Raw genomic sequence first — 26,192 nt, 5'->3', positions numbered from 1 at the left:
CTGATCCATGTGGCAACTGAGCGAGATACACCGGGACCACACCTCCACTTAGGATTTTACTATTTTGCCCATCAGTTGTATTAGACATTTTTATTCTAAACCATCTGTTATTTTAGTTTGATTGGTGACACATTATCGACAACATTGGTGTTTCTTTATTATTGAATTATATTTATTGGAGTTAGCTATAGACAAATTATTTTTTTAGTTTGGGATTCAAAAAAATATTAGTTAAGACTTCGTGTATCTCAAGTACATTGAGGTGCATGGTCAATCATAATTCTAATTTTGAGTCATGACATATACTATTCGGCAATTGGCCTGTCATTAATCCTCTCAAAGATTCTAATTTTTGGGCAACTGAAATCAGTATACAGAGGGACTTATGTAAAATCTATAGAATTTGGCAGGTAGAATAATCTATCTATTTGTAGTTTATGCTCATGCAACCCAAAAGCAACCCATCCGGGAAGTCCTCCAGACATGGGAATAGTCTAGACAAGGAAAAAAGATGACAATTTTACAGTTGTCTTCTATATCTAAGCTATAGTTTACGGCAAGAAGAGGAATAAAGATTAACCCACATCATACTTAAACGAATGAGATCCAAATAAACTAAAATTTGAACTTTCCTTTTGCCATGCCTTGCAGCATAAAGACAATAAATTTTACATCTTACATGAATGAACATGGGCTCGTCTACTCTTTTTGATCTTGAATTTGGGAAAAGTGATCCTTCAGACTATAGTTACTATACTCCTCATTCCCTATAGGTCTGAATTAAAATAGCCCTTAATTCAACAAACCATGCTGAATTGAGACCTGATTCATAACCCTAACTCACTGATTACAATAACTTGGGCATCAAAGTCCTAAAATCCACCATAGAGCATCTTCCTAGTGTCTAGGATGAACCAGACAATGATGGGACACACAATGTAAAGGACCTATATAGGTTAGAGACTGATGCAACCAATTGCCTTAGGTCAAATATGGGATCAACATCATAGATCACTGAATGGTCAATCAGGTGTTGTTTATGTGCTCTCAGAAAGTTCTAGTACAGTTTGAATCTCACCTAAGCATTCTTAGCATAAATATAGAGAAACTACAAGCTAAAGATAATAAACAAGGGCAACTTAGATCTCCAATGGAAAGGAATAATCATATAATGTCACAGAGCAATCTATGTGGATTATTCTCAAATAGAGAAGCATATAAACTATTAAGTAGTGCATAACTAGTTCATAACCGAGTTAGCTGTATGATAAAGATTAATATGCACAGTAATGTAGAACAGATGTATCGATTAAGAAGAAAGGAAAAAAGGAAAAAAACTTGTGGAATCCATCAACGGGGTGTTAGAATTCACCAACAAAAGAAAGAAAGTAGGCAATCTCAAAATATTCACTAACCTCAAATAATAACATCATAAGCCTTTATATAGGCAAAACCCTAAGAGAGAGAAAAGATTAAAATACCCTAACATAAAAAGACTAAGATACTCTTAACACCAAAGTCTCTCTCATGATTTTCACCCAACCAGAGGGTCACCAGGTGGGCTGCCCTCCTATGCCTGTGCAAATACACATATCTAAAGGTAATGTCCACTCCAGTTCTCTCAGGGTGGGAAAAAAATCAACTCAATCAAGTTGGGTTGAGGACTGCTCTGATAGAACTCCAAGATGCTAAGATCAATCTGTTGTAGCTCCTCTCTAGTAATCCACGTACTATCAGAATCCGACTGATTTCTCCATCAGACTAGGGAACAATGAACTCCTCTTTCAGTATTATGAGATGTTATATACTCATCCAAAACAGCCTCTATCTTTTTCTTTTTGTGTAGATGGAAAAGGTGAAAATGACAGGATCAAAAGAAGGCATATCTGAAAGGGTAGAAGTAGATTTATCATACCGATGATATGGACCGGTGTGCTTGGGCTCACAGGAATGGACCAGATCTAGAATAACTCACCAAGAGATTTCTTGGCTTGGGTCTGAAATCTTGCATAGGGCTGATGCGATTAGGGGCGTATCTCACCTTGTAGGTGATACGATTCGGACTTCACCGACGTCGTCTCGAGCATGGATTCACTTTAGGAGTGATTTTGCTTCATGTTTTAGTGTTTAATTTCCATTAAAATAAGTTTTCTATAAGTCGCGTTCGAACGCGGGTGGAGTGAGTTCGAACGCGATGCGTTCGAACGCACTGTGAACGCCTGCATCGCGTTCGCAAATACCGACAGGCGCGTTCGATCACGCGTTCGAACGCCTGCATCACGTTCGCAAATCCAGAAGAGCTAATTCGGTGCGTTCAAACGCGGTCGGCAAAAATTGTGTTTTAGGGTTAATGTGAGTTGTTGGTTAGCCTATAAAAGGATGTGTAGGGCAACCAAGATTATTATTGATTATTGAGATTGAGTTTTGCCTTGCCTCCTTCGTCTTCTTCGCTCCCGTTCTCTCAATCCCCGGCGACGCCGCTTCTAACCTCCCTCGTTCGGCTAATCACCCTAGTCCCTTAGGGATGGCCCTCTTCTCCCCCTTCGTCCAATCTATCCAACACTTGCCCTAATCCTTCAATCAACCACAACCGTTCCACCATCACTTTTCACCGATGCCACCACATTAACGCCGGTCCACCACCATCCACCATTACCTAGGATCTCGTGCCTCCATCCACGAATCCAAAACAGAGCATCCTGACGTTCGTCCATTAAATGAACGATATCTCGAGATCCCCAACTCCGATTCGCCTGTAACTAGATTTGTTGGAAAGCTCTTTTACGAGGCTACAACATATCAAAATCTCACGTCGATCCGACGACAGCATATTTTGGGATCTAATTTCAAAGTTCCGTGCCGATCGTATCAAGCCGGTATCGAGCCTTAGCCCCAAAGAGAAGATCGTATCAAGGCGCTATCGAGCCTTAGCCCCAAAGAGAAGATCGTATCAATGCATCGAGCCACCTTTCCTCGGACAAGCGCTTCCAATGACGACAACCAGATCCATGACGCACGGCGAGATGATGAAGAAGAGATTCTCCCAATAGAGGAGGGAGAAACGATTGCAAGGACTTCCACCCGTGGAACCGCCCGATCTAATCGAGAATACGGAAGAACCTAGCGTTCAAGCCATGTTGGGGTCTATTTCGAGCAATTGGCCATCAACAACCAGATGATGATGGAGATGATGCGGGAAGTACGGGCGAACGGGAAAGCACCATCGACCCCACGACGCAAGTCCACCCCCTTGAACCCACCGCCACCGGTTCAGCCTTTGCAACCACAAGAGCCGCTGCTACCACCACCCTATGGGCAGAGGCAAGTAAAGATGGTTACACCAGGTCCAGTTGCAGGTGAACCCATCCGACGGGTGAACCACTATGGAGACCGCCTTGGAGATCAAAATCCGTGGGCGGGTCAATACGATCCGGAACCACAACTAGTTAATCAAAACCGAAGGAGGGATCATCAACCCTTCATGGTGCATCCTCCCCCGGTTAGACAAGGACATGATCCGGAACGAGACAATGGCATCCGTGGGCAAGTCGTGCGTCTCGAATTCCCCAAGTTCAAAAGTGGCGACCCGATCGATTGGTTGTATAGGGCGGAGCAATTCTTTGCATACCAAGGAACGGCGGAAGAGTACAAGGTGACGCTTGCGAGCTTCCACCTTGAGGATGCGGCGCTTCATTGGTTTCGAGCAGCCAATGCCACTGAGGCTATCGAAACTTGGGCTGAATTTTGCGCCGATATCACACGGCGATTTGGAGCATCGGGATATGAAGACTTTGATGCTCTCCTCTCAAAGACGGTGCAAAAGACCACGGTTGGGTCATACCAAGAAGAATTTGAGAAGATTAGTAGCCGATGTCATCCACCATGGACGGATCGGCAACTTCGCAAAGACCTTCATCTCCGGGATGCGAGGTGACATACAAGCCGTGTGAGGGCTTTAAAGCCTAGAACTTTAAAGGAGGCCTTCGAAGATGCGGTGCTTATGGAAGACAAACATAGGGCCATGAAGATACACTTGAAACGAGTTAGATGAGCCAAGGAAGCCGCAATCAAGCTCAACCAAACATAGCGGCGGGAAATACTATCGGAGTACCAAGGGTTCTTTGCTACAGTGGTACCTCCTCGAGCACCCTTGAAGCCATCCCAAGATATGAAGTATGCATCTAGAGGTCCGGGACGAGCACTCACACCAGCCCAAGTAGAAGAAAGAAGAGCCAAGGGCCTATGCTTCTGTTGTGATGAAAAGTTTGTACCCGGGCATCGCTGCGCTAAACCGATGGGATCGGTGATGCTAATCGATGGATTGGAGGAAGCGGAGGACGAGTTTGCAGCTGAAGGTGCAGATGTGGCTGGACATCAAGGAGAAGAAACTAAGGAGCAACCCGTGGAGGACATGATAGCCGAAATCTCCCTCCATGCCTATTCGGGGACAGCTGCGCCAAAAACCTTGCGGGTAAACGGGGTAGTCAAGAAAACCACAGTGAGAATCTTGATTGACACCGGATCCACCCACAACTTCATTGATAAGAGGCTCCTTAGGAAGATTGGGCTCGAGTCGGAACCCACGGAAGGGTTCGATGTGACGATCGGAGATGGCACCACATTGCGAGCGGATTCTATTTGTGGAGGTGCGGAATTGAAGGTGCAAGGCCAAACTTTCACATTGGATCTTTATCCGTTGGCCTTGCAAGGTGCCGATATTGTTTTGGGGACCCAATGGCTTCGAAGCTTGGGGCCCGTGACATTTGATTTTACAAACCTCACATTGACGTTTTGGAGAAAAGAGAAGAGAGTGCTGCTAGATGGAAGCCAACCGCTACTTGAACTTCCAAATGAAGGGGTCGCAAGGGAGCTCGCTTCTTTCTCGGCGCCCACCTTTCCTTTCTTCTCAGATCTGCGGAGAGCTAGTGCAGAGGATAGTGAGCTGGTCCAACTCATGGAGGAGTTGAGAGAGAACCCCTTAAGCCACCCGGAGAACGAGGAGCGCGATGGGTTAGTACTAGAGTGCGGGCGAATCAAGGTACCCCGGAACGAAGAGCTACGGAGACTATTGATGGCACACTTCCATGATACTCCTATAGCAGGGCATGAAGGGGTATTACGTACCTACAAGCGGCTGGCCCAAAACCTGTACATGGACGGCGATGAAGACGGACGTGAAGAAGTATGTGCGTGAATGTCAAATCTGCCAACGAGTCAAATCGGAGGCACTCAAGCCTAGCGGGCTGCTACAACCACTACCTATACCGGAGCGTATTTGGCGGGATATCTCCATGGACTTCATCGAGGGGCTGCTTGGAGGTTCGGGGACAATCGGTGGTGTTGGTTGTGGTGGATAGACGAGCAAATATGCTCATTTCATAACATTGTCTCACCCGTTTTCAGCAAAAAGGGTTGCTGAAATTTTTGTTCGGGAAGTGGCACGCTTGCATGGGATGCCTAGGACGATCGTGTCGAGGCCGGGATCGCATCTTCATCGGTGAGTTTTGGTCCGAGTTCTTCGATTGCAAGGGACTCAAATCAACCCGAGTTCGGCTTATCACCCCGAGGCGAGATGGCCAAACCGAGGTGGTGAATCGCGGACCGGAGCAATACTTGCGATGCTTTGTGGCGGAACGACCAAAGGATTGGGTCAAATTCCTTCCATGGGCTGAGTGGTCATACAATACGACTCATCACTCTAGCATCGGCATGACCCCTTTGAGGTGGTTTATGGGCGCACTCCCACTGTCTTGCGTGCCTATGATAGACTCGCGGCGGCGGATAGGACCGAGCTTGACTTGGAGCTTGCCGATCGAGATGAAACATTGAGACTGCTCAAGACTCACCTAGCCACGGCCCAAAACCGCATGAAGCAAACTCATGACAAAGGCCGACGTGAGCGAGAATTTGAGGTGGATCAATTGGTGTTCGTTCGAGCTCAACCGTATCGACAATCCACATTGAGACCAATTTTGAACCAAAAGTTGGGTTACAAGTACTACGGTCCGTACCGAGTGCTACAACGAATCGGTCCCGGTAGCTTACCGGTTGGACCTACTGAAGGAACCGGGATACATCCGGTCTTCCATGTATCGGCATTGAAGGCCCGGATTGGGCCTAACCATGTGGTGGGTTCGGCCTTACCCGAACTAATGGAGGAGGATGGCCCCACCGATCCGGTCCGAGTATTAGGCGCGCAGGAGAAGACGCCATGGGACCGTTAGAGACGAAGTGCTAATTGAGTGGCTGGGCAAATCTACTGACTAGTCTACCTGGGAGCTAGAGTCAGATATCATGGATCACTTTCCGAACTTCAAACCTTGAGGACAAGGTTGCGGAAGCGTGGTGGATTGATACGATTCGGACTTCATCGACGTCGTCTCGAGCATGGATTCACTTTAGGAGTGATTTTGCTTCATGTTTTAGTGTTTAATTTTCATTAAAATAAGTTTTCTGTAAGTCGCGTTCGAACGCGGGTGGAGTGAGTTCGAACGCGGTTTGTGAACGGGGTTGTGAACGTGGTGAAGAGAATGTACTGTGCGTTCGAACGCGGTGCGTTCGAACGCACTGTGAACGCCTGCATCGCGTTCGCAAATACCGACAGGCGCGTTCGATCACGCGTTCGAACGCCTACATCGCGTTCGCAAATCCAGAAGAGCTAATTCGGTGCGTTCGAACGCGGTCGGGCGAGTTCGAACGCGGTCGGCGAAAATTATGTTTTAGGGTTAATGTGAGTTGTTGGTTAGCCTATAAAAGGATGTGTAGGGCAACCAAGATTATTATTGATTATTGAGATTGAGTTTTGCCTTGCCTCCTTCGTCTTCTTCGCTCCCGTTCTCTCAATCCCCGGCGACGCCGCTTCTAACCTCTCTCGTCCTAGGCTAATCACCCTAGTCCCTTAGGGGTGGCCCTTTCTCCCCCTTCGTCCAATCTATCCAACACTTGCCCTAATCCTTCCATCAACCACAACCGTTCCACCATCACTTTTCACCGGTGCCACCACATTAACGTCGGTCCACCACCATCCACCATTACCTAGGATCTCGTGCCTCCATCCACGAATCCAAAACAGAGCATCCTGACGTTCGTCCATTAAACGAACAATATCTCGAGATCCCCAATCTGATTCGCCTGTAACTAGATTTGTTGGAAAGCTCTTTTACGAGGCTACAACATATCAAAATCTCACGTCGATCCGACGATAGCATATTTTGGGATCTAATTTCAAAGTTCCGTGCCAGATCGTATCAAGCTGGTATCAGAGCCTTAGCCCCAAAGAGAAGATCATATCAAGCTGGTATCAGAGCCTTAGCCCCAAAGAGAAGATCGTATCAGTAGGTGGTGAGTCTGTGAGCCCTAAGAAAATCAGAGGGTGTGGAACAACCCTAGGAAGGGTTGTGGCGAGTCACAACTTAAGAAGGCAAGGTTTATGGCTCAGACACGAAAAAATCCCTAGCTCGGATCTGACTTACCAACAAGACTGGGTCTAGCCGGCTAGGCTTTTGAGTGTCCTGAGGAGTAAGGACTGAGTTTGGGCTTGGGATCGGGTTTATTGGATAGATTTGGACCCTAGAAGGGTTGCCGAAACCCGGGTGCCGTAGGTTCAACTCATCAAAAGAGCCCAAGACAGATGATCCAACACCCTTACCCGCTAATTTAAAGGCTGTTTTGCAGGAATTTGAAGATGTATTCCAGCACTACTTACTCATGGACTGCCACTACCTAGGGCGCAAGACCATCGCATCGAGATCATGCCCGGGGCGGGTCCAGCCAATTTGAGGCCATACTGATATCCATTCATTCAAAATGAGGCTATAACAAAGATGGTCCAAAAGATGATCCAAAAGATGTTGTCCAGTAGGGTGAAAAGGCCAAGTAGAAGCTCCTATTCTTCACCGATCTTACTCATGTGGAAGAAGGATGGGTCGTGGCGGTTTTGTATAGACTATCGAGCTCTTAATTCTATCACCGTCAAAAACCGGTACCCCATTCCGGTGATTGAAGAGTTGCTTGATGAATTGGCGGGTGCATGTTGTTTTTTAAAGCTAAATTTGAGGGCTGAGTACCATCAAATCAGAGTTGAACCATTCGATGTGCACAAGACGGCGTTTAGAACTCATGATAGACACGACGAGTTCCTCATTATACCTTTCGGTCTTACCAATGCTCCCGCCGCTTTTCAAAGCTTAATGAATGATATATTTAGGCCTCATCTGAGGCAATATGTTTTGATATTCTTTGATGATATATTGGTATACAACCGGACATGGGAAGAACACTTAGGGCATCTTCGAACGATATTTGGCCTACTTCGGCAACATGAGTTAAAAGTAAAGGACTCCAAGTGTTCATGGGGGCAATAAAAGGTCGACTACCTAGGTCACATCATATCTAAAGATGGCATGGAAGCTGACCCTAAGAAGATCTAAAGCATGGTAGATTGGCCGCTGCCAAAGACTACCAAGGAGCTATGTGGTTTCCTCAGTTTAATCGGCTAATATCGCCAGTTTATAGCGAACTATGGCAAGGTTGCAGCTCCCCTCACGGCCTTGCTACGGAAGGGTGCATTCTCATGGACGGACAAAGCAAGGGAAGCATTTGAAGCCTTGAAGAAGGCAATGATCTCAGCCCCGGTCCTTGCTTTAGCAGATTTTACCAAATTGTTCACCACTGAATGCGACGCATCCAGAGTCGATGTGGGGGCTGTTTTAATGCAAGAGGGCAGACCCATAGCCTACATGAGCAAGGCTCTTTCCTAGCAATCACAGCTATACGACAAAAAGGGTTGCGGAGGTTTATGTGTGCGACATGGCCAAGATGCATAGTATGTCAAAATCAATTGTTTCAGAATGTGATCCTATATTTGTGAGTCAATTTTGGCAGGAATTCTTTGCACTCCAAGGGACTACCTTCTGGATGAGTTCAGCCTATCATCCTCAAACGGACAGCCAATCCGAGGTGTTGAAGCGTTGCTTAGAGCAGTACTTGAGGTGTTTTGTTGACGAGCGACCGCGATAGTGGATATTTTATTTGCCATGGGCTGAGTGGTCATACAATACGTTTAAGGCCGTCTATGGGCGCCCACCTCCCACCTTGCATACATACTTGCCATCGGCCCGAACTGATCAAACCGAAGTGGATACAGTTTTGCGAGACCGTGACGAGGTGTTGAGGAGACTCAAGATACACTTAGCGGCTGCCCAAAATAGGATGAAACAAGTCTATGACCAGAGGAACCAAGAGAGGTCCTTTTCGATTGGGGATTAGGTCTACATCAAGCTCCAACCATATCGGCAAAGCTTGGTTAGACCTATTCCCAATCAAAAGTTAGCTCCAAAATTTTATGGACCGTACCAGGTGATCGAAAGGATTAGGCCTGTAGCATACCGCCTGGACTTACCTGAGGAGGCACGAATACACCCAGTACTTCACGTCTCAAATCTCAAAGCTTGAGTTCCCCCTACCAAGCCCATTGGAGTTGTTCCACCTGAGCCAACGATGACGGAAGCCGATGAGTCTGAATCTAAACCAAGTACTCCTACTCCAGTTCGCATCCTAGCTCGCCGACGCACTAGAGTCCAAGATGAATGGGTGACTGAGATTTTTGTGGAGTGGCAAGGACGCATAGTGGATATGAGGCGACATGGATGCCTGAAGCCGACTTCATGGACCGATATCCCGAGCTAACACCTTGAGGGCAAGGTGAACAAAAGCGTGGAGTGATACGATTCGATCAATATTGGCTCAACGCATGACATTGGGTTCATTGGAATGAGCTTATTTATCTAATTGAGTTTATTAGAAGTAATAAAATTATTTTTTGTCGGGGTGCGTTCGAACGCAGGGACCGCGATCGAACAAAGGGGTGCGAACGCCTGCATCACGTTCGCAAAAACAGAGAACGCAAATAGCGCGTTCGAACGGAATTGGGCCGTTCGAACGCGGTTGTTCGAACACCTGCACAACGTTCGCATCGACAGAGAACAGAAATTCCGCGTTCGAACGCGATCGAGCACGTTCGAACGCACCGCGGCAAAAGTGTGGGTTTTGTTAGGATTTGTTAGGGTTGTTTGGAGTTCTTTAACTTAGTTGAGGAGTTTTTAGGGTGAGCCTCTATATATATGTGGAAGAAACCCTAATTGGAGTCTTATGATGATATTGAAATTGGCTTTGGCCTTTATCTCCTTCTCTACTTGTATCTAGTCATTGGCACCCTCTCCCACCTCCCTTCTTCCATTGCCCAAGTCTTTGGTCGGCCTCTTCCAGCTTTTAACCTCCTTCTACAACAACTTCTCCCCCTTCACACGAAGAACTAAACCTAGCATCTATCTAGCCATTGGTGGGCTATTAAGCTAGAATCTAATTGACCTTCGGCCATTGTTTGGTCAATATCTTGAGATCTAACCGTCTGAATTCCATGATATTGGATCTATTGGAAAGTTCTCTCTAAGAGCAACAACAAATCTAAAATTCAGGAGGACCCATTAGTTAAATTGTTCACAAGTTCCCTTGGAAGTTACGTGCTTCATCAAGTCCAAAACCATTGTCGATCAGATTATGCCGGTTTGTAACACAATCACACCCACTAGAGCCAGAACACCCTTATTATACTCTATTTCTACAATCTGTATATGTTTATAATATGTCTGTGCCTGTGTCAGTGCTATTCATTTTCAATATCTACATCATATCATAGGAGAATTATGAAATTCTTATTTGTATGAAGATTGTGTAAGATGTTATAACGAGCAATACTAATAAATAAGTTTTGAAGAATATCGAGAGTATTTCCTGCAACATTCTTGTGTTATTCTTATACCAACAAATAAAGTCTTTGATCCTTCTTGTCAGTTTACATTAAACTAGATATTAATTTTAATTATTAAACTATTATCAATTAATATTATGTGTTCAATTATATTATAAATTATTTAATCATTAATATTAGTTTTAATTAATGTCTTCAATCATAGAATGTGTTAAATAATATTTATATTTAACTATTGCCTTATCTTTAATAAAATATGTCATTTACAAAAATACTATAAAGATATAACATTATAATGTAGATTTTAAATTTTTTAATACATATATTTAAACCAAAAACTAAAGATTGACATATCAAATACCCAAAAGCGTCTTTAAATATCCTAAAAAGGTAATTAAAAATATGATATGTGCGTGCTAGTGGCACGCTAGCACAGCGGGACATGTTGAGGCGTGCCGCTCGGCACGTGCCGTGCCGATAGTGGCACGACACAGCCATCGTTGCGCCCAGCCACCACCTAGATAAGTCGCGCCTTGCCTTTGACCACCATTGTCGGTTCTCTCATTTATTTTTTACCTCACCACCATCAACCACCAATCCAAAACCCTCTTAAGCTTTCCTCCATCCCAAATCAACCATAACCATCTTCCTTATGTCCACCCTTCCATTACAGGCTTACAACTTTACCTCTAGCCCTCTAACCTGAGATCATCTCCACCCGCCACCAACACCACCATCGGAACTTCATCAAAATTAAACCCAAATACGTTCCAAATTTGAGAAGGGTGTGAATATCAAAAACATAGATTGGAAGGTTATTGAACGAACCAATCTAGTTTTATAATCTTCTAGCATTGGACAAATATTCTCTACCAACTACTCTTTATCTATATCTCAACAAATTTAGCTTTCTTTCCTAATCATATCTAAACTATCGAAACCTACCCAAATTTTGAATGTCTTTCCCCAAATCCACAAGCCAAAGAAGATTTATCTTTCTTTCCATTTTGGCATTTCCTTTATCCCCCAAATTCTTCTACCCTCAAAACCCATGTGCCCACCATACTTCTCAAACAACCCATCCATCATGTCACCACCTGATGTTTCAAAAAAATTCCATTATTTTGCTACGACACCTAAATCAAGCGTGCCTAATCACGTGATTTCTTTTTCCATTTTATTCCTAATAATCTTCAACCTCTAGTCCGAGAGGAAAAGAATAGTTAAAAGAAAAAACCTAAAGCCTAGCTACCACCTTGACCTCCCCCTTTAATCCCTCCTTATCCCTCCTTCCTCTTCGAGCTCTCATCCCACTTCCACATCTTTTTCCTTTCACCTCCAACTAAAACCAAAACAAATAAATAAAAATAACCCGCAACACTATTAAATTTCACTGACTCACCATTTTCCTCCTCGGCATCCATGGACGACCAACAGCCCTTCCTGCGATGAGTCTCCTACCTCCCTCAAGCTTCACCTTGCCATCATTGTTGCTACATTCATTGTTGTTGCTGTCGACTTCACTGATATCGTCGCTGCAGCACTTGTTGTCGTTTTTTGCAAACTCCACCGATATTGTTCTTGTTGCCACCGCTACTCCACCGACACCATTGTTGTCGTATCGGTCGTTGTTGCCGCATCCGTCGCTGCTGCCTTACACTTTTGCATTCAAAACATAGTGTTGAAGTCGAAAACAACGTGATCACAAAAACAACGCGATCAATGTGTTTAGTCGAAGAGTTAACTTCTTTCTATCATAAGTATCAAAGTCACAGATTTGACAAACTAAAGAAAGATTACTTTTCATGCCCTAACTTTGGAGAAGTCTTTCTCATTTTATCGAATGACCCAAACATCTCTAGATAGCTATTCTTTCCAAAAAGGGTATTTATTTAAGACCAACAAACTTTGTATATCTCGCACATTTGTGCGTGAGTTTTTAGTTTGAAAAATTCATGTTAATGCCTTTAGGTCATTTCAGACAAGATGAGACTACCAAGGAAGTTGAATGCCAAATTATTATCCAAGCCTAAATGTGATGCAACCAAATTAATCGGTCAGTTTAGAACTTATCAATCAGCCAAGCATCGCAAACAAAACAATGGTTTGTACACCTCAGCACCTATACTTGATTTACCACATACCTTCCAAAAGCAGATTCTATCTTTGTGGTTGTAGATCATTTTTCTAAAATGAATATTTAGAGTTTTTGATATTGTCTACTTTTTTCGTTGGTGAATTATAGCACTCTATTGTTGGATTTTGCAGGTTTGTTCATTTGTTCTTTGCTAGTATCTCCGTTCTACATCACAAAGCAACGACAATGATGACATGCAATTGTATGCTAGTCCATCACAAGTCAGTTGCCAATTGAGAGCCTAAGATTTGCATAACCTAAGAAGAAGAAAGAAAGAAAGAAAAAAAGAAAGAGATCAAGAAATAAACAGGAATGATCCTCTAATTACCTCAAGAAATGGGGACACATGATTTATGTTGTAAGTTAGTTCATCCAAAATAATCTCCAAAGCAGGACTCCTGCACAAAAGGCTAATATTAAAACATCATCCACAATGATAAATGGCATCTTTCAGTTATGAACACAAATTGAAAATACAATAACCTGAAGCCATCGATTCTTGAAGTAGCTCCTAGTAAATCTGCCTCTTTTCTAATATCATCCAGCCCCATAATCTTGAAGGACCTCAAAGATTTAACCTTCAACCATGTAAATAACATAGTACCTCAAAAGAATAGTCAAATTCTCACCAGTGTGAAAAGTTTTTGCACAGCACTACAGGTTCTTCTTTGTAGCTCAGGAATTGCATTTACCAAAGATACATCTGAATCATTTGTTGATTTACCACTTTCTTTCACAACTTTCAGATCTTGAAGGCTGTTTCTCATGTTATGGCGGCATCGCTTAAGAACAAGGGACATGCAATCCCTGACTAAACTTTTAAAGTTTACTTTTCGTGATCCCTGCCACTCATTTACAATTCAAATAAAACTTGATTCCCTTATGTAGACAAGAAAGAAAAACATGCGTATGAATTTGCATAAAATCCAGAAATAATTTAATATTTCTTTGGTAAATGGACATAAAAATGAGGAAATGTTTCTTGGTTTCCAGTTGTGGAAGTATATACATACCAGAATCATATTAAGCACAGATTCCCTAAAAAGGACCCAATTCAATGATTCTGTCATAACACCATTGAAGTAGATGAATAGAAGAAAATAGAGTAGTGAATGTAAGTAAAACCAAAATGACATGCTAAAGGTTAACCTTTATATAAAGTGTGTCGAGGTATGAAATCTGCCTCAAGAACATTGACAAGGTACTGAAACAGCAACATGTTTCGTACAGCCTAAACATTGTAATGGACAAAATTTCAACTTCAAAAGAACATGAAACAGAAATAAGACATTTATGAATGAATCAATATAAATCTGTATTTGAAGGATCTAATTATACTTTGTCAAAATAATTGTAGCTTAAAATAATTTCAGATGCAGCAGTATGGGAGAAGATAGTTGTTTGAACTAACGGGAGCTGAAGCAGAATTAAGGTGGCTGTCTTGGCAAAGAGAAACGTTAAAGATGAAAATTTGAGTAGCTATGCAAGACATTCTTGGACAACATAGAAAAGGTAGGATATTGCATAAAGCATTTTTAAGCAATGGCTACATGCGATTTCTGGTGAATCCAAGATAAAGAGAAAGTAGAAAGTAAATTAACATATGTGTTTTTCATAGTTACACATAAACTTTACCTGACCTACCACTTCATATATTTCTTAAGCAATCTTTAGCATGCTGGCAAAAGGTATGGCTGAATGGAGAAACGAAAAAAGAAACCATGTAAGTATGCAACAATTTCAAAGCTCCCTAGTTGCTTTGTAGTTTTTTGTATATACATGAACAAGAATCCCTTCATTACAAATCAACTTATGAAAACAAAGAGGGATGTATCTTTTTTTATGTTATTATTATTTTCTTTGATGAATACTAACAAAAGAAATACAAAGTTGTCTATTAAACCCATGGTTGCAATGATTAAAGTATGAAACCAGAAGGGAAGCACACATAGAACAGCAATGAACTTCATAGATCAAAAGGAACAATTAAGACAGTTAACACTTACCTTCATTCCCTCTTGAACATCCAAGCTATTGACTGCTTGAGCCATGTCCTCTATCAAGGCAGAAAATTTCTTTAAAAGAAACAGAGATAACTAAATCAAATGGAATTCCAATAGTGATTCTTTAAACCATTGGTAAATGCCACATCTTCATCAGACTCACACTCATGCAATCAAAAGAAAACTGACTTGTTAAATGACCATTGGTAGATGCAAACAATAGTAAATGACCTCGATAAAGATATTAAATAAAAACAATACGTTCTTTAAACCAAACAGAACAGAGGTCAATTCAGACATAGGTAAATATGCAAACAACTCATAACTTGAACATTACCTATCCTGAATATAAGGTCATCATTCTAACAGTGATTTAAAAGATACAACCTTTTTCTAATTTACGTAAAGATCAGTCCATATAAAATGAATAAGAAGGGGCTCCTTTAAGAGTCACAATTATTAACAGCTTGAATGATGAGTTTAATCTCATAATTCCTTAAACTGATAATTCAACTATACATGGAGTATCAAACATAGAAAACCTAGAATATGCAGCCAGAGAATGGCATGATGACATAATCATGATGCTCACAGTCTGACAAGATCCACCGCTATGCTAAAAGAAGAAAGACTTGTCAACGTTCTCCTAACATATCTATATGAGAGCACTAGAAAATTCAGATGAACCTTTACACTTTTTATTACAAAAGGCTTAGGTGGGATAGTGAATACTTATTGTAATTGTGTGAGTCTGATGACATGAAATTTATTTAAAGGTTGAAGACAATTGCATCTACGTAGGGTCATTTACAAGTCAGTTTTCATTTGATTCCCATGTCAGACACCTTAGGCTCAAAGTCACTGCATCTTAGAAAGCATACGCTAACCTAAGTATATGTACAATAACGTAAGAAGAAGTGATAAACACCAACATCCAACATGCATAAAGCATTGTTTGAAACTACAACTGGAACTCTGAAACTAGATTCCAATCCATGATGACCCAGAACTAAAATCTGCTTAAGTCAAAATCTGCCTGACTTAGAGATTGGTTTGAGTGCTTTTCCTAAAATTGCAGAACGAACTTATAATTAGGAAAATTGTGCTTTCTTTTTCTATCATTATTGTTCTTTTCAAAAAACGGAACAATCTCTTAACCTTAGTAAACAATCATAAGTATTCTGTCTGAGAAAGATTATAGGTGTGTTAATTGTTAAAAGCTTACCAAGAAGCTACTTTACATATGAATTTAGGGAAACAAGCAAAACAAACTAAAATTGGAATATTTAAATATGTAAAATATGTAAAATTCTAGGATTGGTTACAGATACAAGGATATGACACCTTGATAGAGATAATTAGGAAAAAATGTAGTACTTAGCACCAAATAGATAATAGAAGGCAAGTCAGACATAGATTTACAACTAGTATCTTGAACATTACCAATCATGATCATAAAGTCATCATTGTGGCAGTGACTCTAACATCCAACATGTAGAGCTTTTTTGTAATTTAGTTAAGGGATTTTTACATATTTGCCACTGAAAACTGTCAAAATATTATAATTACCTAATTTGCTATGATTAGTTTGTAATGGAGATTTTTTTTAATTAATATACATAAATGAGTAACATACCCTTCTTTCTTGAAATTTAGAGTGTAAAATTTCTATAAATGATTTTTTTCTTGCATAAAGGAAGGTTTATTTCCTTGTACTATGATATTGGGTAAAAATATTGAATAGTTTGTCTTTTTGAATCAATTCAAATAATTTATACAAAGGCAAAATGGTCTTTATTCAATCTATTTCAGTTTTAATCATGTGTGTTAGATTTAACAAATGAAATGTCACTTTTAAAAGAGCACAATGAAGAATGAGTATCGCTCTAAGATAAGAGATACTTCTTTGGGAAACCAATTGAGAATTTCAGGGAGATGATTCCTATACTCATTAGGTTTAAAGGTATGAAAAGAAAAAATCTAACTGAAGTTAAAGTCAAAAACAAAACTGAATTCATATAGAAAAAAAATCCTATTAGTTTTTCAGGAAAATCGATTAAGAATTGTATTTAGAGAACTAAAACCAAGTGGGAGATGAAAATCCTAATTTTACTCTCACTTGAAAACCGAACTTAAATTGGTAAGTGAAAATCCGCGTAAGAATAGAAAACAAAAAACCGAGTAAGAATAGGAAAAGTAAACATGGCAAAGACCACGACACAATTATTTTAACGTGAAAACATCTCTCACCAAAGAGTAAAAAAACCATGGACCCACCCAAACTGGATCAATTTATTCACTTAAATCATAGAAACAATTATGATATTTTGAAATTTTTCACTTGTCAGTGCAATTATGTTAATGATCAAATCATATGTCGATTTAATAATATTAATTCCTTTATATTCTGTATGAAGTTGTAATTAATTCCTTTATAGCTTGTACATAAGTGTTTTTACCAATTTTTCAAGACACTCATGCTCATGCTTATTAGAAAAAGTTGTGGTTCTTTTTCATCGTATATTACAACTTCCAAATTGGTTAATGTACTCTAGCAGAAGCCAATCACTTCGTTCCTGCAGCATAGTCTCAACCATAGAAATGGTTGCATATGCAGCAGCACCATGACAAACCCACAATAAATAGTAATGTGACTCCCACCCCAGAATTTATTGAGTAGCATGTTTGTGTCAGAGAAATATAAATAAGCTCAAGAAATGAGAGAATAAGGAATAGATACCACAAAGATCTTTCAAAAACAACTAGTGCTACTATCATAAAATTAGTAAATTAAACTAGTCTAGCGTACTCATTTAAACTACTTATCCTCTTGAATGTAGTATATCCTAACTATTGACATTTGAAGAATAAAAATTGAGTAAAAGTTGGCCATGGCGATTTCATTTCCACTTTCTCTAAACTTAAATAGGAATGTAGTATATCTTCCAAAGTTGTTCTTTGTCGTTGTCTCATGCTTCACTAAAAGATCCCTCTGCATCTGGGAAGCACATTTTGCTAGAAGTTAAACAAGAACTGGTTTAGAATCATTTAAACATAGTAGAACAGAAAGAAACAAAAGTCAATTACTATATGATTGTTCAGCGGTCAAGGATGAAACATTTCAATTTTCCTCTTGTTATCAAATATTGATAGTATTAAGGCTAGAAACCACATTAACATATTGTAACAGAAAGATAAATAGAAGCAGCAATGCAGACAAGATATTGGTACGGCATGCATTCTTATTAGGATTCAGCTCACCAAAGTGTCAAAAAGATGATTTGAAGTTATCACAGATTCCTGGACAAGAATAAACGGTGACCAAATCTACAGAAGCCACAAGTTGTCAACTTAATCAGAAGTGACACAAGATTGAAGGACCTCATTAGCAGGGATTAAAGATATATCTTTGCATCACCTCTTTAACAATAACAAGTTCATCAGTCCCACCAGAATTTGTCAAATAAACTCTTAGGTACTGCTGCAAGACACAAAAAGAATGCCATCCATAATCAATATACCATCCAGTCATCCCGAACTGAAAAGAACAGAATATGAAGAAATTCACTTTGTCTAAGTCACTCAAGATCTGGTAGCTAGCCATTGCCAGTTCCAGAGATTCGCTATCTCTAAGAATCTTGAAGATGGCATCATACATGTTCCTATCAAGACAACAGAACAAGAATGAAGTAAGTAAAATTATGCGGAAGGAATAAACTTTCCATCAAAATAACAGAAGGACAAATAGGGGAACAGCACCAAGAGGGAGCCGAAGGGGAATCAGAAGCAAGTGAAGTGGATCGGACGGCTTCGAGGAAGGAGACTCCTACGAAAAAGTGGAAGAAATTGGCGTCAAGAGAGAGAGAGAGAGAGAGAGAGAGTTGTGGCAGTAGTGTCGAAATAGTACTGTCATCGTGGATATCGCGAGAATCCTTAATGCCGGAGGAATCGAGGATAGCCATGGTGTTCTCGTCGAACCCTCGATTGTTGTTCTGGGCTTTATCCATCGTGAGGAATTAGATGGGAAGACGAGAGGTCACACGGAGCAGAGGAAGAGAAAAGCCCTAAATCAGTCGCCGAAGTCTTCCTACCCGCCAAAATAATAAGCAGGGCATATAAATTGAGTTTTTGAATAAACTAGCCCAATTTCATATTTTATTTTGCCAAGACGGCAAGACAATAGTTATAGTTCAAACTTAGTACCAAAATTGATCTGCAGCACTATAGCCCTAAATAAAACATTAATAAGTTCAATCTTTTACCTTTAGATAAAAATATCAAAAAGTTTATTTTATAAATGTTCAACTATTATAAAAAACTTTAAAGAGTTATTAGCATTTTGGAATAGAAAAAAAAATTCAAAGTAAATTAGGGAAAAGTTACGATCCTTTTTTTGCGATTCTGAGCGCAGCTGCCTACAACGAATCACTGCGTTATTCCACTTTTTAAAACTCTTTCATATCTTCAAAACAACATATTTTATGACTAAAACAGATAACCGAGCAAAAAGTTATGACATTACAAACTTTCTCTATATATTTGTGTCAAAAAGACTCACATCGCACCCGAGGACTTCCCAGGGGGTCACCCATCGTAATACTACTTTTAACATTTTGGCAGCTCCGGCAACCAGGACGGCAAAAAGAGTGGGGGTGCAACACGAGGACTTCCCAGGGGGTCACCCATCCTAGTACTACTCTCGCTTCCCAGGGGGTCACCCATCGTAATACTACTTTTAACATTTTGGCATCTCCGGCAGCGAGGACGGCAAAAAGAGTGGGGTGCAAGTTCTGATGGGATCCGGTGCATTAGTGCTAGTATGATCGCACCCGAAGGATTGACACCGCTAAACGCATTTGAGAGGAGAAGGAGGCTCGAGAGAGAGAGAGGAGTTCCCTCGAGGACGGGGACTTTGGAATCTCCGGCAGCGAGGACGACAAAAAGAGTGGGGGTGCAACACGAGGACTTCCCGGTCACACCCATCCTAGTACTACTCTCGCCCAAGCACGCTTAAGCTGCGGAGTTCTGATGGGATCCGGTGCATTAGTGCTAGTATGATCGCACCCGAAGGATTGACACCGCTAAACGCATTTGAGAGGAAGGAGGCTCGAGAGAGAGAGAGAGAGTTCCCTCGAGGACGGGGACTTTGGCATCTCCGGCAGCGAGGACGGCAAAAAGAGTGGGGGTGCAACACGAGGACTTCCCAGGGGGTCACCCATCCTAGTACTACTCTCGCCCAAGCACGCTTAAGCTGCGGAGTTCGATGGGATCCGGTGCATTAGTGCTAGTATGATCGCACCCGAAGGATTGACACCGCTAAACGCATTTGAGAGGAGAAGGAGGCTCGAGAGAGAGAGAGGAGTTCCCTCGAGGACGGGGACTTTGGAATCTCCGGCAGCGAGGACGGCAAAAAGAGTGGGGGTGCAACACGAGGACTTCCCGGGGGTCACCCATCCTAGTACTACTCTCGCCCAAGCACGCTTACTCTAGTATGATCGCACCCAAAGGATTGACACGCTAAACGCATTTGAGAGGAGAAGGAGGCTCGAGAGAGAGAGAGAGAGGAGTTCCCTCGGGACGGGGACTTTGGCATCTCCGGCGGCGAGGACGGCAAAAAAGTGGGGGTGCAACACGAGGACTTCCCGGGGGGTCACCCATCCTAGTACTACTCTCGCCCAAGCACGCTTAACTGCGGAGTTCGATGGGATCCGGTGCATTAGTGCTAGTATGATCGCACCCAAAGGATTGACACCGCTAAACGCATTTGAGAGGAGAAGGAGGCTCGAGAGAGAGAGAGAGAGAGTTCCCTCGAGGACGGGGACTTTGGCATCTCCGGCGACGGGGACGGCAAAAGAGTGGGGGTGCAACACGAGGACTTCCCGGGGTCACCCATCCTAGTACTACTCTCGCCCAAGCACGCTTAAGCTGCGGAGTTCGATGGGATCCGGTGCATTAGTGCTAGTATGATCGCACCCGAAGGATTGACACCGCTAAACGCATTTGAGAGGAGAAGGAGGCTCGAGAGAGAGAGAGAGTTCCCTCGGGGACGGGGACTTTGGCATCTCCGGCGGCGGGGACGGCAAAAAGAGTGGGGGTGCAACACGAGGACTTCCCGGGGTCACCCATCCTAGTACTACTCTCTCGCAAGCACGCTTAGCTGCGGAGTTCTGATGGGATCCGGTGCATTAGTGCTAGTATGATCGCACCCGAAGGATTGACACCGCTAAACGCATTTGAGAGGAGAAGGAGGCTCGAGAGAGAGAGAGAGAGAGAGGGAGTTCCCTCGAGGACGGGGACTTTGGCATCTCCGGCAGCGAGGACGGCAAAAAGAGTGGGGTGCAACACGAGGACTTCCCGGGGGTCACCCATCCTAGTACTACTCTCGCCCAAGCACGCTTAAGCTGCGGAGTTGATGGGATCCGGTGCATTAGTGCTAGTATGATCGCACCCGAAGGATTGACACCGCTAAACGCATTTGAGAGGAGAAGGAGGCTCGAGAGAGAGAGAGAGAGAGGAGTTCCCTCGAGGACGGGGACTTTGGCATCTCCGGCAGCGAGGACGGCAAAAAGAGTGGGGGTGCAACACGAGGACTTCCCAGGGGTCACCCATCCTAGTACTACTCTCGCCCAAGCACGCTTAAGCTGGGAGTTACGATGGGATCCGGTGCATTAGTGCTAGTATGATCGCACCCGAAGGATTGACACCGCTAAACGCATTTGAGAGGAGAAGGAGGCTCGAGAGAGAGAGAGAGAGAGAGGAGTTCCCTCGAGGACGGGGACTTTGGCATCTCCGGCGACGGGGACGGCAAAAAGAGTGGGGGTGCAACACGAGGACTTCCCAGGGGTCACCCATCCTAGTACTACTCTCGCCCAAGCACGCTTAAGCTGCGGAGTTCGATGGGGGATCCGGTGCATTAGTGCTAGTATGATCGCACCCGAAGGATTGACACCGCTAAACGCATTTGAGAGGAGAAGGAGGCTCGAGAGAGAGGAGTTCCCTCGAGGACGGGGACTTTGGCATCTCCGGCGGCGGGGACGGCAAAAGAGTGGGGGTGCAACACGAGGACTTCCCGGGGGTCACCCATCCTAGTACTACTCTCGCCCAAGCACGCTTAACTGCGGAGTTCTGATGGGATCCGGTGCATTAGTGCTAGTATGATCGCACCCGAAGGATTGACACCGCTAAACGCATTTGAGAGGAGAAGGAGGCTCGAGAGAGAGAGAGAGAGAGAGTTCCCTCGAGGACGGGGACTTTGGCATCTCCGGCAGCGAGGACGGCAAAAAAAGTGGGGGTGCAACACGAGGACTTCCCAGGGGGTCACCCATCCTAGTACTACTCTCGCCCAAGCACGCTTAAGCTGCGGAGTTCGATGGGATCCGGTGCATTAGTGCTAGTATATGATCGCACCCGAAGGATTGACACCGCTAAACGCATTTGAGAGGAGAAGGAGGCTCGAGAGAGAGAGAGAGAGGAGTTCCCTCGAGGACGGGGACTTTGGCATCTCCGGCAGCGAGGACGGCAAAAAGAGTGGGGGTGCAACACGAGGACTTCCCAGGGGGTCACCCATCCTAGTACTACTCTCGCCCAAGCACGCTTAACTGCGGAGTTCTGATGGGATCCGGTGCATTAGTGCTAGTATGATCGCACCCGAAGGATTGACACCGCTAAACGCATTTGAGAGGAGAAGGAGGCTCGAGAGAGAGAGAGAGAGAGTTCCCTCGAGGACGGGGACTTTGGCATCTCCGGCAGCGAGGACGGCAAAAAGAGTGGGGGTGCAACACGAGGACTTCCCAGGGGGTCACCCATCCTAGTACTACTCTCGCCCAAGCACGCTTAACTGCGGAGTTCTGATGGGATCCGGTGCATTAGTGCTAGTATGATCGCACCCGAAGGATTGACACCGCTAAACGCATTTGAGAGGAGAAGGAGGCTCGAGAGAGAGAGAGAGAGAGAGAGTTCCCTCGAGGACGGGGACTTTGGCATCTCCGGCAGGAAAAAGAGTGGGGGTGCAACACGAGGACTTCCCAGGGGGTCACCCATCCTAGTACTACTCTCGCCCAAGCACGCTTAACTGCGGAGTTCTGATGGGATCCGGTGCATTAGTGCTAGTATGATCGCACCCGAAGGATTGACACCGCTAAACGCATTTGAGAGGAGAAGGAGGCTCGAGAGAGAGAGAGAGAGAGTTCCCTCGAGGACGGGGACTTTGGCATCTCCGGCGGCGGGGACGGCAAAAGTGGGGGTGCAACACGAGGACTTCCCGGGGGTCACCCATCCTAGTACTACTCTCGCCCAAGCACGCTTAACTGCGGAGTTCTGATGGGATCCGGTGCATTAGTGCTAGTATGATCGCACCCGAAGGATTGACACCGCTAAACGCATTTGAGAGGAGAAGGAGGCTCGAGAGAGAGAGAGAGAGAGGAGTTCCCTCGAGGACGGGGACTTTGGCATCTCCGGCAGCGAGGACGGCAAAAGAGTGGGGGTGCAACACGAGGACTTCCCAGGGGTCACCCATCCTAGTACTACTCTCGCCCAAGCACGCTTAAGCTGCGGAGTTCGATGGGATCCGGTGCATTAGTGCTAGTATGATCGCACCCGAAGGATTGACACCGCTAAACGCATTTGAGAGGAGAAGGAGGCTCGAGAGAGAGAGAGAGAGAGAGTTCCCTCGAGGACGGGGACTTTGGCATCTCCGGCGCGGGGGACGGCAAAAAGTGTGGGGTGCAACACGAGGACTTCCCGGGGGTCACCCATCCTAGTACTACTCTCGCCCAAGCACGCTTAACTGCGGAGTTCTGATGGGATCCGGTGCATTAGTGCTAGTATGATCGCACCCGAAGGATTGACACCGCTAAACGCATTTGAGAGGAGAAGGAGGCTCGAGAGAGAGAGAGAGAGGAGTTCCCTCGAGGACGGGGACTTTGGCATCTCCGGCAGCGAGGACGGCAAAAAAGTGGGGGTGCAACACGAGGACTTCCCGGGGGTCACCCATCCTAGTACTACTCTCGCCCAAGCACGCTTAACTGCGGAGTTCTGATGGGATCCGGTGCATTAGTGCTAGTATGATCGCACCCGAAGGATTGACACCGCTAAACGCATTTGAGAGGAGAAGGAGGCTCGAGAGAGAGAGAGAGAGAGTTCCCTCGGACGGGGACTTTGGCATCTCCGGCGAGCGGGGACGGCAAAAAGAGTGGGGGTGCAACACGAGGACTTCCCGGGGGTCACCCATCCTAGTACTACTCTCGCCCAAGCACGCTTAAGCTGCGGAGTTCTGATGGGATCCGGTGCATTAGTGCTAGTATGATCGCACCCAAAGGATTGACACCGCTAAACGCATTTGAGAGGAGAAGGAGGCTCGAGAGAGAGAGAGAGAGTTCCCTCGAGGACGGGGACTTTGGCATCTCCGGCGGCGGGGACGGCAAAAAGAGTGGGGGTGCAACACGAGGACTTCAGGGTCACCCATCCTAGTACTACTCTCGCCCAAGCACGCTTAACTGCGGAGTTCCGATGGGATCCGGTGCATTAGTGCTAGTATGATCGCACCCGAAGGATTGACACCGCTAAACGCATTTGAGAGGAGAAGGAGGCTCGAGAGAGAGAGAGAGAGAGAGAGTTCCCTCGAGGACGGGGACTTTGGCATCTCCGGCAGCGAGGACGGCAAAAAGAGTGGGGTGCAACACGAGGACTTCCCAGGGGTCACCCATCCTAGTACTACTCTCGCCCAAGCACGCTTAGCTGCGGAGTTCGATGGGATCCGGTGCATTAGTGCTAGTATGATCGCACCCGAAGGATTGACACCGCTAAACGCATTTGAGAGGAGAAGGAGGCTCGAGAGAGAGAGAGAGAGAGGAGTCCCTCGAGGACGGGGACTTTGGCATCTCCGGCGCGGGGGACGGCAAAAAAGTGTGGGGTGCAACACGAGGACTTCCCAGGGGGTCACCCATCCTAGTACTACTCTCGCCCAAGCACGCTTAACTGCGGAGTTCTGATGGGATCCGGTGCATTAGTGCTAGTATGATCGCACCCGAAGGATTGACACCGCTAAACGCATTTGAGAGGAGAAGGAGGCTCGAGAGAGAGAGAGAGAGAGTTCCCTCGAGGACGGGGACTTTGGCATCTCCGCGCGGGGACGGCAAAAGAGTGGGGGTGCAACACGAGGACTTCCCGGGGGTCACCCATCCTAGTACTACTCTCGCCCAAGCACGCTTAACTGCGGAGTTCTGATGGGATCCGGTGCATTAGTGCTAGTATGATCGCACCCGAAGGATTGACACCGCTAAACGCATTTGAGAGGAGAAGGAGGCTCGAGAGAGCTCGAGAGAGAGAGAGAGAGTTCCCTCGAGGACGGGGACTTTGGCATCTCCGGCGACGGGGACGGCAAAAAGAGTGGGGGTGCAACACGAGGACTTCCCGGGGGTCACCCATCCTAGTACTACTCTCGCCCAAGCACGCTTAAGCTGCGGAGTTCGATGGGATCCGGTGCATTAGTGCTAGTATGATCGCACCCGAAGGATTGACACCGCTAAACGCATTTGAGAGGAGAAGGAGGCTCGAGAGAGAGAGAGAGAGTTCCCGAGGACGGGGACTTTGGCATCTCCGGCGAGCGGGGACGGCAAAAAAAGAGTGGGGTGCAACACGAGGACTTCCCGGGGTCACCCATCCTAGTACTACTCTCGCCCAAGCACGCTTAACTGCGGAGTTCGATGGGATCCGTGCATTAGTGCTAGTATGATCGCACCCGAAGGATTGACACCGCTAAACGCATTTGAGAGGAGAAGGAGGCTCGAGAGAGAGAGAGAGAGAGTTCCCTCGAGGACGGGGACTTTGGCATCTCCGGCGCGGGACGGCAAAAAGAGTGGGGGTGCAACACGAGGACTTCCCAGGGGATCACCCATCCTAGTACTACTCTCGCCCAAGCACGCTTAACTGCGGAGTTCTGATGGGATCCGGTGCATTAGTGCTAGTATGATCGCACCCGAAGGATTGACACCGCTAAACGCATTTGAGAGGAGAAGGAGGCTCGAGAGAGAGAGAGAGAGAGAGTTCCCTCGAGGACGGGGACTTTGGCATCTCCGGCGGCGGGACGGCAAAAAAAGTGTGGGGTGCAACACGAGGACTTCCCGGGGGTCACCCATCCTAGTACTACTCTCGCCCAAGCACGCTTAACTGCGGAGTTCTGATGGGATCCGGTGCATTAGTGCTAGTATGATCGCACCCGAAGGATTGACACCGCTAAACGCATTTGAGAGGAGAAGGAGGCTCGAGAGAGAGAGAGAGAGAGAGT

The 26,192-nt window shown here is 44.9% G+C and overlaps 1 protein-coding gene, 23 non-coding genes and 3 pseudogenes across 29 annotated transcripts in view; all 27 read right to left on the bottom strand.

Moving 5' to 3' along the window:
- LOC140782110 (negative regulator of systemic acquired resistance SNI1) overlaps positions 1 to 19,001 on the bottom strand; it is a 31,482-nt gene extending 12,481 nt beyond the window's left edge. For 2 of the 6 annotated variants that reach the window (XM_073128497.1, XM_073128503.1), the window contains exons 1-11: positions 18,816 to 18,997; positions 18,668 to 18,734; positions 18,477 to 18,570; positions 18,327 to 18,389; positions 18,170 to 18,235; positions 14,912 to 14,980; positions 14,055 to 14,136; positions 13,919 to 13,968; positions 13,535 to 13,747; positions 13,389 to 13,459; positions 13,234 to 13,303 (exon numbers count right to left, since the gene is read on the bottom strand). In XM_073128497.1, coding sequence (XP_072984598.1) covers positions 13,234 to 13,303; positions 13,389 to 13,459; positions 13,535 to 13,747; positions 13,919 to 13,968; positions 14,055 to 14,136; positions 14,912 to 14,980; positions 18,170 to 18,235; positions 18,327 to 18,389; positions 18,477 to 18,570; positions 18,668 to 18,734; positions 18,816 to 18,915 — 945 coding nt within the window. In that variant the 5' untranslated portion in view covers positions 18,916 to 18,997. Of the gene's footprint in view, positions 1 to 13,233; positions 13,304 to 13,388; positions 13,484 to 13,534; positions 13,748 to 13,918; positions 13,969 to 14,054; positions 14,137 to 14,911; positions 14,981 to 18,169; positions 18,236 to 18,326; positions 18,390 to 18,476; positions 18,571 to 18,667; positions 18,735 to 18,815 lie in introns of all 6 variants that reach the window. The other 4 variants (XM_073128500.1, XM_073128502.1, XM_073128501.1 and 1 more) reach the window with 3 other exon arrangements.
- An 855-nt stretch (positions 19,002 to 19,856) lies between these two features.
- LOC140783081 (5S ribosomal RNA) lies at positions 19,857 to 19,974 on the bottom strand (annotated as a pseudogene).
- A 116-nt stretch (positions 19,975 to 20,090) lies between these two features.
- LOC140783024 (5S ribosomal RNA) lies at positions 20,091 to 20,209 on the bottom strand. The gene has a single exon (XR_012107996.1). It is a non-coding gene; the product is annotated as a 5S ribosomal RNA (ribosomal RNA).
- Positions 20,210 to 20,529: 320 nt separating this feature from the next.
- LOC140783151 (5S ribosomal RNA) lies at positions 20,530 to 20,647 on the bottom strand. Its single transcript, XR_012108104.1, has one exon. It is a non-coding gene; the product is annotated as a 5S ribosomal RNA (ribosomal RNA).
- A 119-nt stretch (positions 20,648 to 20,766) lies between these two features.
- On the bottom strand, positions 20,767 to 20,883 carry LOC140783076 (5S ribosomal RNA). Its single transcript, XR_012108045.1, has one exon. It is a non-coding gene; the product is annotated as a 5S ribosomal RNA (ribosomal RNA).
- A 116-nt stretch (positions 20,884 to 20,999) lies between these two features.
- Positions 21,000 to 21,116, bottom strand: LOC140783072 (5S ribosomal RNA). The gene has a single exon (XR_012108041.1). It is a non-coding gene; the product is annotated as a 5S ribosomal RNA (ribosomal RNA).
- A 125-nt stretch (positions 21,117 to 21,241) lies between these two features.
- On the bottom strand, positions 21,242 to 21,358 carry LOC140783089 (5S ribosomal RNA; annotated as a pseudogene).
- Positions 21,359 to 21,481: 123 nt separating this feature from the next.
- Positions 21,482 to 21,599, bottom strand: LOC140783087 (5S ribosomal RNA; annotated as a pseudogene).
- Positions 21,600 to 21,724: 125 nt separating this feature from the next.
- LOC140783077 (5S ribosomal RNA) lies at positions 21,725 to 21,844 on the bottom strand. Its single transcript, XR_012108046.1, has one exon. It is a non-coding gene; the product is annotated as a 5S ribosomal RNA (ribosomal RNA).
- Positions 21,845 to 21,956: 112 nt separating this feature from the next.
- LOC140783143 (5S ribosomal RNA) lies at positions 21,957 to 22,074 on the bottom strand. Its single transcript, XR_012108096.1, has one exon. It is a non-coding gene; the product is annotated as a 5S ribosomal RNA (ribosomal RNA).
- A 122-nt stretch (positions 22,075 to 22,196) lies between these two features.
- Positions 22,197 to 22,317, bottom strand: LOC140783069 (5S ribosomal RNA). The gene has a single exon (XR_012108039.1). It is a non-coding gene; the product is annotated as a 5S ribosomal RNA (ribosomal RNA).
- Positions 22,318 to 22,438: 121 nt separating this feature from the next.
- On the bottom strand, positions 22,439 to 22,557 carry LOC140783119 (5S ribosomal RNA). Its single transcript, XR_012108072.1, has one exon. It is a non-coding gene; the product is annotated as a 5S ribosomal RNA (ribosomal RNA).
- Positions 22,558 to 22,677: 120 nt separating this feature from the next.
- On the bottom strand, positions 22,678 to 22,796 carry LOC140783118 (5S ribosomal RNA). Its single transcript, XR_012108071.1, has one exon. It is a non-coding gene; the product is annotated as a 5S ribosomal RNA (ribosomal RNA).
- Positions 22,797 to 22,911: 115 nt separating this feature from the next.
- LOC140783117 (5S ribosomal RNA) lies at positions 22,912 to 23,030 on the bottom strand. The gene has a single exon (XR_012108070.1). It is a non-coding gene; the product is annotated as a 5S ribosomal RNA (ribosomal RNA).
- Positions 23,031 to 23,147: 117 nt separating this feature from the next.
- On the bottom strand, positions 23,148 to 23,265 carry LOC140783142 (5S ribosomal RNA). Its single transcript, XR_012108095.1, has one exon. It is a non-coding gene; the product is annotated as a 5S ribosomal RNA (ribosomal RNA).
- A 122-nt stretch (positions 23,266 to 23,387) lies between these two features.
- On the bottom strand, positions 23,388 to 23,505 carry LOC140783055 (5S ribosomal RNA). The gene has a single exon (XR_012108026.1). It is a non-coding gene; the product is annotated as a 5S ribosomal RNA (ribosomal RNA).
- Positions 23,506 to 23,626: 121 nt separating this feature from the next.
- On the bottom strand, positions 23,627 to 23,744 carry LOC140783141 (5S ribosomal RNA). The gene has a single exon (XR_012108094.1). It is a non-coding gene; the product is annotated as a 5S ribosomal RNA (ribosomal RNA).
- Positions 23,745 to 23,864: 120 nt separating this feature from the next.
- Positions 23,865 to 23,982, bottom strand: LOC140783140 (5S ribosomal RNA). The gene has a single exon (XR_012108093.1). It is a non-coding gene; the product is annotated as a 5S ribosomal RNA (ribosomal RNA).
- Positions 23,983 to 24,101: 119 nt separating this feature from the next.
- LOC140783022 (5S ribosomal RNA) lies at positions 24,102 to 24,220 on the bottom strand. Its single transcript, XR_012107994.1, has one exon. It is a non-coding gene; the product is annotated as a 5S ribosomal RNA (ribosomal RNA).
- A 118-nt stretch (positions 24,221 to 24,338) lies between these two features.
- On the bottom strand, positions 24,339 to 24,453 carry LOC140783041 (5S ribosomal RNA). The gene has a single exon (XR_012108013.1). It is a non-coding gene; the product is annotated as a 5S ribosomal RNA (ribosomal RNA).
- Positions 24,454 to 24,576: 123 nt separating this feature from the next.
- LOC140783015 (5S ribosomal RNA) lies at positions 24,577 to 24,693 on the bottom strand. Its single transcript, XR_012107988.1, has one exon. It is a non-coding gene; the product is annotated as a 5S ribosomal RNA (ribosomal RNA).
- Positions 24,694 to 24,815: 122 nt separating this feature from the next.
- Positions 24,816 to 24,934, bottom strand: LOC140783116 (5S ribosomal RNA). Its single transcript, XR_012108069.1, has one exon. It is a non-coding gene; the product is annotated as a 5S ribosomal RNA (ribosomal RNA).
- Positions 24,935 to 25,051: 117 nt separating this feature from the next.
- On the bottom strand, positions 25,052 to 25,169 carry LOC140783139 (5S ribosomal RNA). The gene has a single exon (XR_012108092.1). It is a non-coding gene; the product is annotated as a 5S ribosomal RNA (ribosomal RNA).
- A 128-nt stretch (positions 25,170 to 25,297) lies between these two features.
- Positions 25,298 to 25,415, bottom strand: LOC140783060 (5S ribosomal RNA). Its single transcript, XR_012108030.1, has one exon. It is a non-coding gene; the product is annotated as a 5S ribosomal RNA (ribosomal RNA).
- A 118-nt stretch (positions 25,416 to 25,533) lies between these two features.
- On the bottom strand, positions 25,534 to 25,648 carry LOC140783074 (5S ribosomal RNA). The gene has a single exon (XR_012108043.1). It is a non-coding gene; the product is annotated as a 5S ribosomal RNA (ribosomal RNA).
- Positions 25,649 to 25,766: 118 nt separating this feature from the next.
- Positions 25,767 to 25,885, bottom strand: LOC140783127 (5S ribosomal RNA). The gene has a single exon (XR_012108080.1). It is a non-coding gene; the product is annotated as a 5S ribosomal RNA (ribosomal RNA).
- A 122-nt stretch (positions 25,886 to 26,007) lies between these two features.
- LOC140783138 (5S ribosomal RNA) lies at positions 26,008 to 26,125 on the bottom strand. Its single transcript, XR_012108091.1, has one exon. It is a non-coding gene; the product is annotated as a 5S ribosomal RNA (ribosomal RNA).
- Between the last annotated feature and the right edge of the window lie 67 nt (positions 26,126 to 26,192).

The sequence above is a fragment of the Typha latifolia genome, chromosome 2, assembly GCF_019914945.1.
Source record: "Typha latifolia isolate L0001 chromosome 2, TyphaL0001v2, whole genome shotgun sequence".
Classification (NCBI taxonomy): domain Eukaryota; kingdom Viridiplantae; phylum Streptophyta; class Magnoliopsida; order Poales; family Typhaceae; genus Typha; species Typha latifolia.
This window is presented reverse-complemented; position numbering and strand designations above follow the sequence as displayed.